Here is an 8,777-nt window from a genome sequence, read left to right as displayed (position 1 = left end):
ACTTATAGCCCCCCGGCGGCGGAGCCGAGGGGGCGAGACGTGGGGGCGCAAGATTAACTGTGCCCACTTCCCCCACGACCCCGCGTTTACCGCGCCGTAATGCCGTGTATTAACCATACCTGGGAAGCGCAACCGTCCGCCTTGGCCGCAGCGGATCCGCGTGTGTGCCGAGGCCCTGTAGTGGCGGGCCTAGGCCTGTGGCGACGTCCCGTCACGCGCGCGGGCTGGCAGGCCGCCCTGGCTTGCTGGCGCCGCATGGCGGGCGAGGAACGGGCGGCATGCCCACCAGCCGGCTGGCTTGGCACCCGACCCCCACCAAGACGGATCGAATTCACCAGGCGGCCGACTGCTCCCCGGCCGGCTCCTAGCAGTCAGTTTCTCCGGAAGACAAACGAAACAAGATCACCAAGACACTCAGAGTAGGAAGCTGTTGAGGCTCCTCGATTCGATCGTGGCGCCCCACCAGCTTCGGGGACTACTATCGGAGTAAATGATCGCGGGTAGCCTCATCGGCTCCCTATGGTATTTCAAGACATCGGAGCTAGCTGCGCCCCTCACACCTCCTGGGTGAACGGCCGACTTCTAGGGCCAGCTGGTTTGGGAGGCTGGCTGCTAGAAGGCGGCAGGATAGCAGAAGGCGACTATGAGGCGGCCGACTTCTATCAGGCGGCCTCTCGTGCCCTCAAAGTTTGCACCCACATAACTGTGATGGGACGGGGCGTGGCTACAGTGTGACCTGCCACCCCGGATCTAGGGATGAGCACGGCTAAAGTACGGGCGTACCCAGCAGACACCCCTCACCCAATGGGGTACTATAGCCACGAAGCACATGACATCACCTACTACCTAGGGAGTTACACTCCCACGACGGCCTGTCGGTACGGCCCGCAGGCGGCGGGCCCTACCTGTCGGCAAGCCTTAGAAGGCGGCGAATCCCCAGCAGGCGGCAATGGGGGCGGGCCGCCTCCTAGCAGGCGGCCCCCTCCCTCCTCAAAGTCTGTGCGCCATTAATCAGAGGAAACGGGGAGTGGCTACAGTGAACACCCACCAGGCGGCGGGACTGTAGCCATGCTCCCCCCGACAAAGCATCCATCATCAGTAGCAAGGCTACAATGCAAAGCGATCAACCAGACCCGCAAACGGCGGGCGCTGCTTGTCGGCCGAGTACACAACAGCCGGCGGGACCCACCAAGCGGCGGGCCCCAGCAGCTGGCGTCTAGAGACACTGACGGTCGGGCCCGACACTCGGCTGGATTACCATTATACCCCTGGGGGTAGGCCTATATAAACCCAGGCTTCCCCATGCAAAGGGTTCAGACCTTAAAGATATCACACACCCATATAGAGAGATGTAAGTGCATCTAGTGCCATCCCCTAGTTGGTTTTGGAGTATTGACGACAAACCTAGTTGAGGGACTAATGTGTTTGTGAGAATTGCAGGATAACACAGGTAGAAGTCCCTCATTGATTCGGTTTTCCTACCAGAGATGACCCCTAAAAATGTATGAAGACATTGAAGTCAAATGTGGTATATGAAGATATTCACATTGAAGACTATGACAGGAGAAGACACCACATGAAGCCTATGGAGCTCGAAGACTTAGATCTTTCGTAGTTCTCTTTCTTTTGTGTTGAGTCATAGGAACCACCGTACTGTTAAGTGGGGTCCAAGAGAACCAGTCAGAATGACTGAAGTGATGCCTAACCAAAACCTATGTCTTCGAGTGAAGACTATGAGAGTGAATCTTGTCCAGAGTCGGACAAGTCAGCTTTGCTTGCAGCCCAAGTAAAGTTGTCGTGTGAGTTTGAAATCTGACCGTTGGAACACATGTCAGTTCCTTAGTGACCCAGGGTCATTTCGGACAAATCAGGTCGGGTTGCCAAGTGGCTATAAATAGCCCACCCCCTACAACCATAAACGGTTGGCTGCTCAGATTGAGAGTACGGCTTTTGTCGTTTGAGAGCAACCCACCTCGAAGCCTTTGAGAGAGAATTCCTTGCGAGGATAAAGCCCTAACCACCCAGAGCCAAAGAGAATTAGGCATCACTTAAGTCTTCTTGTCTGTGTGATCCGAAGACTTATTACATTTGAGGACTGTGCATCCTCCAGCCGGTTAGGCGTCGCGTTCTGAGCATCCAAGAGACATTGTGGATTGCCGGTGAACGAAGTCTGTGAAGGTTTGGGAGTCTACCTTGAAGACTTACCAGAGTGATTGGGCGAGGTCTGTGTGACCTTAGCTCAAGGGGAATACGGTGAGGACCGGGTGTCCTGAGCTGCGTGTTCAGGACTGGGTGTCCGGGACTGTGTGTCCTAAGGTTTAAATACCTAGCCGCCCTAACCAGACGTACAGTTGTCACAGCAACTGGAACTGGTCCAACAAATCATTGTCTTCAGCGGGTCACTGGTTTCATCTTCCCTTCCCTTTACTTACTGTTACTCCTTGTGAAGTCATTGTATGTTTGCACTATCTTTTATCTTCACTGAGTGACTGCGTGTTCTGTATGGCTTCATAATATCTTCTTACCTGATCCTTACTACATTGCTGCTATTAAGTCATTGTGCTTTCACTCTAATGAATACTTGACTATGGCTTGCCTAGTGTAGTCTACCTTCCGCTGCAGGGTAATAGGTTATTTCTATCGTTTGTCTTCATAACTTTTACGTATTGAAGACTTTCATAAAAATCGCCTATTCACCCCCCTCTAGTCGATATAACGCACTTTCAAGAGAGGAGTAGGGCTAACCTTGTTCTTCTTCCTCCTCTAGCAAAACAGCTCAAGGAGCAACTTGTAGCTACTCTATTTGATCATAATCATCATGCGGTGACCCCGCAGAGCAGGACTATGGGTGTTATCTCCACAGAGAACCCTGAACCTGGGTAAGATTCGCAGGCGCGTGTGGTCTCGCTCACTCCCGCTTCTAGAGCCCGGCGACGTACTCTTGTCCCTCTCCATGATTAGCCACCCCCTGGCATATGTCGCTACAGACCCCCGACAATTCTTTCCATATAGTCTCCATTCCGGTGGTGCGTCTAGCATCGTCGGTAGGCGTGTGGAGGCGTGTCTCCGGTGGATCTGTCTTTTGATGGATCCGCTCGGATCTGGTCATCATTCGCTTTCGCCTGTGTGTCTTTAGATTGCATCCTTTCGATCTACGCTACTCTTCATCGGGGCGGTCGTTGTTCTGGTGTGCTAATCGCCTGATCCTACGGGGCCTTAGCACGACGACTTCCCGACTGTTTATTACAACAAGTTTTGCTCGGCTCCGGCGAGGGAGGGGCGATGACGGTGATGCGCCTTCGACTCGTTTCAGTGCTTTTAGTCGCCGCTAGGTGGTCTACGGATTTAGATGTAATTTTTATTATTTTTGGTGTTTGTTATATTGAACATGAATATGTCAGAATTTTTGGGAAAAGAAGAGCACCAGAGTATCGAGGTCAGAAGGATAAAAATAACATAAAGAACATTCTCAGGATTCTCAACAGAATTATTAGCGCTTAGAAAATGCAAACCCACCGAGCACGCTCGCTCGTGAGTGCGTGCTGCACGTTTCGTTCCCCGTTCCTTTCTTTCTTTACTTGTTTCTCAGGCCCCATGTGATCGACTCGGCATCAAGGCAGGCCGACGCGCAAGCCAACCAGATCCGCACACGCTTTGGACCACTCCACTCCGCCTCTCGCTGCTCCCTTTCCTCCCTCTCCCCCCTCCCAGTGGCGCGGCGCCGGCCGGTGCCCCCGGAGACTGAAGAGCCCAGCCGCCCGCCCGCCCCCGCGATCTCCGGTCCCGACTCCCGCCGCGCCGCCGGTACGAACAGCCCTGCAATTTCTCCGCCCCCCCCCCCCCCCCCCCCCCCCCCCCCCCCCTCTCCCCCCCCCCCCCCCCTCCCCTCCGTTAAACTCCACGTCCGCCAATCTCATGTCGTCGTACGGGGCTTTGCTTTCTGTTCATTTGTGCCTGAGATCTGTGGACACACTGGAATTAGCTCCGCGTGAGAGCCACCGCGATTGTTCCGTTTTCTAGGGTTCGATTACCCCGTTGCTGAATTTGAACTGTGGACACCTGTTTTGAGGTACTATATGAGTTTTTAGTCATTCAGCGATTACCTAAAAACCCCTCCACAAATTTCCCCTGTGCCGGCACAAAGTCCGCATGCCATCTAGATCCCGCCACTTTGGGAGATGTGGTTAGTTAGCCCTAAACCCACTCGATCGTCCAAGTAATAGGAACTCAGTGGCGTTAAAAAAAAATTGTGTTCATATCCATGTTTGGTTTGCCATCTCGGCTAGTTCATGTCGTTACTTTATTATGTATATCTCCAATTATGATTGCTTGGTTTTGGAATTTCACCATTGCGCATCATTGGCATTCTCTGATAGTTCCGTTTCACACTCTTGGCTACAAATCTAGTGGTGTCTGGTGCTACCTTTTTTTTATGGCATTAACTGCTCTACTTATGATAACTGCCTTTTTTATGTTAGGTGCACCACATTGTACACTGAAGGAAGGCCTTTTTGTATATTAAAATTAGCATTAGACCCTACATGATAAGAAACCATGGCACCAGGAAGCAAGGCAGAGAAAAAAGCAGCATTGGATGCTGGGGCATGGATGTTCAATGTTGTAACTTCGGTTGGCATAATCATGGTCAACAAGGCCTTAATGGCTACACATGGTTTTAGCTTTGGTAAGAATACACTGCAACACTTTGGTGTTTTTATCTATAGAACATCTGATGTTTCTAGCAAAATAGAACATCGGGTGTCGCTGTATTCTCAAACTGAACTGCCCAACTGTGTTCCTTACATTGTCTCTTCCTTCGCTGCTTTCCCTTGTATCACATTGATCAAACTAGGACAGGACACATATATGCTTATTTAAATTTTGTTGGACTTGTAATTCTATTTATGTCAATGGAAGCCATATATTATGACATTTATCATGGAACATTGGACTGGTTGAACTTGCAAATTTACAAGCTTGGACCCCATGGAACATTGGATTGATTCGACTAGGGTGCTATACATATATCCTTATCTAAATTTTGCTGGACTTGTAATTGTATTTCTTTCTATGAAAGATATCATCACATTTACCATGGAACATTAAACTGGTTGAACTTGCAATTTTAGAAATCGGTAGGCGTCCAATTTTCAATAAATAAGACAATGATCTTGACTTCCAATGGAGATGTAGTAATGAGATTGGTAGACTTTATGGGAACACTAAAAGAAATGTTTGTAAGCCACTATATGTGCACCTTTAGCTTGAGATGTGCATTCATGTATAACATTTACGGGAATTTTATTAGAACTACTTATTTAGAGGCTGATGACCTTAAGCCCATAAATGGAGTATGTGTATTCTTTCGTTGACCATCTTTTGTGCCACTAATGTTGTGTTATTATTGTGCTTGTTTGTGCAGCCACAACATTGACTGGGATGCATTTTGCAACTACCACTTTGATGACATTGGTAATGAAATGGTTAGGATACGTTCAGCCATCTCATTTACCTCTGTCGGAGCTAGTAAAGTTTGTATTTTTTGCAAACCTATCAATTGTTGGGATGAATGTTAGCTTGATGTGGAACTCTGTTGGCTTTTATCAGGTACAATATACAACTCCTGCTCTTTTCAATTTATGGAAGTAGTTTATATACTAAACTGTTTTTTCATCATTTTTGTGTTCAGATTGCGAAGCTATCTATTATTCCACTTCTATGCATTATGGAGGTCCTGTTCGAAAATTTCCGTTACTCGAGGGATACAAAGCTTAGTATAGTGGTTGTCCTTGTAGGTGTGGGAGTGTGTACAGTTTCTGATGTCAGTGTAAATGCGCAAGGATTGGTAGCTGCCGTAATAGCAGTTTGCGGCACTGCATTACAACAGCATGTAAGTACAAGAATGTCAGTGAATTCATTTTGTTTGCTGCTGCATATTATATAGTAGTACTTTCTTAATGGGTATCAATTTATATCATATTGATATCTTATTCCTGGTTCCTACCATACTACTCCCTCCGTTCCAAAATAGATGACTCAACTTTGTACTAACTTTAGTATAAAGTTAGTATAAAGTTGAGTCATCTATTTTGGAACGGAGGGAGTACATGTTTTATTTCTGCCTACAGAATTCAGTCTTTGTAGAGTTCTAGGCTATCATGTATTTCTCATGTTAAACTGCAGTGTTTGTTCATTGAGTTTGTTGGACAGCAAAATACTGACTGCATTGACTGATGCCTTAGCTACTATTCTTGGTTATAATAAATGCAAGATACTAGACTGGGTCTGCATGAGATCCAATGGAAGGCTTGCATCTGAAGTCCTATGTTATTGTGCATATTTATTAATTTATTTCACTTAGCTGAGGTTCTCTGATATCTCTTTTATAGTATTTTCTTTGACTCCCTATATTTTAAGCGAGATGTAAACATATACAGAAACCTCTGCCCAGTTAATGTCTCAAAAACATACTAGTAAGTACTCCCTCCGTTCCATAATATAAGAGCATTTTTGACACTAGTCTAGTGTCAAAAACGTTCTTATATTATGGGACGGAGGGAGTAGTAAAAGTTTCTACTTTATTTATCACATATTTATTTGTGACCACAGAAGTTTTGCCCTAGACTCCCTTTTTGTGTGTGCATGTTTTAACAACTCTTCTCTTTTCATGCATTTATTATTGTCTGGATCCTTCATTTTGCAGTATGTCAATTACCTTCAACGGAAGTACTCTCTCAACTCACTCAAACTCTTGGGTCACACTGCACCAGCTCAAGCAGCTTCACTGTTGATATTAGGCCCATTCGTGGACTTCTGGCTTACCAGGAATAGAATCGACACTTTTCACTACACCAGCACAGTGACGGTATGTAACCAAATGAAGAATATATATGACATCATGATGCTTGCCAGCATTCCATAGTACATCATTTATGACATTGCAGTGATTGGCAAATACATCATATATAATACAAAGATTACTGCAGCTCAATTGTTGTTTCATTTGTTTGCTTTTAAAACTGGATTAATTTTGAATCATTATCTGTAATAACCAGTCACTCAAAACACAGGTAGTTGATTGCATGATTAAGGTTGCATAGTGATGGAAGGATCCAGTTGTCTGCAAAATTAGCTAGTAATATACTATAAAAATAAATATAATTTATCCATTCCTTGGTATTTACAATATTATACTTTGAGCCTTCAAAGATATGAATGACTGCTGGACGCATTCTTTGTTTTGTATCAGTTCTCCTACTTATGGCTTGCTTTCTGACATCACCAGTTTCTGCTGTTGACTGACTCCATTTCCCCATCGCCTTTCAGTTCTTCATTGTGCTGTCATGCGTTATTTCAGTTGGGACCAATCTCAGCCAATTCATATGCATTGGGAGATTCACCGCCGTCACGTTTCAAGTGATCGGACACATGAAGACAATTCTCGTGCTAACCCTGGGATTTCTGTTGTTCGGGAAAGAAGGCCTGAATTTCCATGTGGCGTTTGGGATGATCCTCGCCATTGTTGGGATGATATGGTACAGCAGCGCGTCTTCGAAACCCGGAGGCAAGGAGCGGCAGGGTCTGGCGAGCGAGAAGGCCCAGAAGTCGCCACAGTCGGAGCTGGACGATAAAGTATGAGATGGAAGCCTCGAAGTTCCTATCGTCAGCTATTTATATGGACCCTGTCTTATATATCAAAAGTAAAATGATCGTGAGAATTTTCCTCATTGTACACGGTTCCTTGGAGGAATGTTTCTACAGGGATGTTAGAAATGTAGGCCACAGGTAAAAGAGAGAGTTTACACTTTCGCAGGAAATACTCCTACATAGGTTACGTGGGCAGACGTTTTCAGTTTCAAGACTTGGTAATTTTATCACCGGCGTTCCTTCTTTTGTGAAAGTCATCACTGTCGTTCTTTGACAATCTTACTATACACATTTACACGTTACTTGTCAGCCAGTAGTCATTAGAGCAACTCTAGCAGAAGTCAGCCATATGGGCAGCCTCCATATCGCAGATGAAGAGGAAACACGTAAACATGGATTCGCCAAAAGTTGGTTTTCATATTATTTTTCTTACATGTAGGTCCTGCTTGTCATTGACTACAACGGTTCTTCCCCAATAACCCAAACTTCTCAACACATTTGATTCAACTCGACTTGATTTTAATCTTGGGCCAAAAATTAGTTGCATTGCGACTTGCATTTATAGAACATCTAATGCTTGGTTAAAATAAAAACTAGTTCATCGTAGGCCATTGGTTCCAGCTCCTTCGACCTCAGCCCACTCATATCCACCTGTTTAGAGAGATCAAGTTCAAAATACACACGCAATTCATTGTAGCGGAGATGTGTATGTCCCTCGAGACTGTAACAAGCTAGCTAGCGCATATGATGGCGGCTTTGGGTACATGTTTATATCGTGTTTCTAGCCATGTCTGGTATGAACATGTCTTGTAAACTTGTGACCAACAATTCTATGTTGTAACCGGCGATTATGTCGTGTCGTAAATGGAATACAAGCATTCCATGTCAAGAAAATATAAACTAATTAGCTATTTTTACGTATATATAAACTAATTAGTTAATATTATAGTTGCGTAGGTGACGGATGGATTCGTCAGCGGGGCCTAGTTGCGGCCACGGCCACCACCTCCATGGTGATCATTGCCGCAGCTGTCGGGGGAGGGGTAAAGGGGGATGCGACAATGCATGCCGCGATGCCCCGGAAGATGGCCTCGATGCGCTCATCTCATAGCGGCCATGCTTCCGTGACG

At 46.2% G+C, this 8,777-nt stretch overlaps 1 protein-coding gene across 1 annotated transcript; it reads left to right on the top strand.

Moving 5' to 3' along the window:
• Window positions 1-3,596: 3,596 nt before the first annotated feature.
• Window positions 3,597-7,949, top strand: LOC125538910 (UDP-rhamnose/UDP-galactose transporter 6-like). Its single transcript, XM_048702232.1, has 6 exons — window positions 3,597-3,804; window positions 4,479-4,684; window positions 5,423-5,607; window positions 5,690-5,890; window positions 6,704-6,865; window positions 7,327-7,949. Exons 2-6 carry the CDS (start codon window positions 4,555-4,557, stop codon window positions 7,636-7,638), a joined length of 990 nt encoding a protein of 329 aa, XP_048558189.1. The 5' UTR covers window positions 3,597-3,804; window positions 4,479-4,554; the 3' UTR covers window positions 7,639-7,949.
• Window positions 7,950-8,777: the final 828 nt, after the last annotated feature.

This window comes from Triticum urartu, chromosome 2 (genome assembly GCF_003073215.2).
Source record: "Triticum urartu cultivar G1812 chromosome 2, Tu2.1, whole genome shotgun sequence".
In the NCBI taxonomy this organism is placed as follows: domain Eukaryota; kingdom Viridiplantae; phylum Streptophyta; class Magnoliopsida; order Poales; family Poaceae; genus Triticum; species Triticum urartu.
The sequence above is the reverse complement of the archived record's forward strand: the minus strand, read 5'-3'. Positions and strand labels throughout refer to the sequence as shown.

Excerpts from the sequence above, each read along its gene's own strand:
- LOC125538910 (XM_048702232.1), top strand. The coding sequence starts at position 4,555 with ATGGCACCAGGAAGCAAGGCAGAGAAAAAAGCAGCATTGGATGCTGGG. Across the intron at positions 5,891-6,703 it reads GCACTGCATTACAACAGCAT|TATGTCAATTACCTTCAACG; the intron begins GTAAGTACAAGA and ends TTCATTTTGCAG. Across the intron at positions 6,866-7,326 it reads ACTACACCAGCACAGTGACG|TTCTTCATTGTGCTGTCATG; the intron begins GTATGTAACCAA and ends ATCGCCTTTCAG.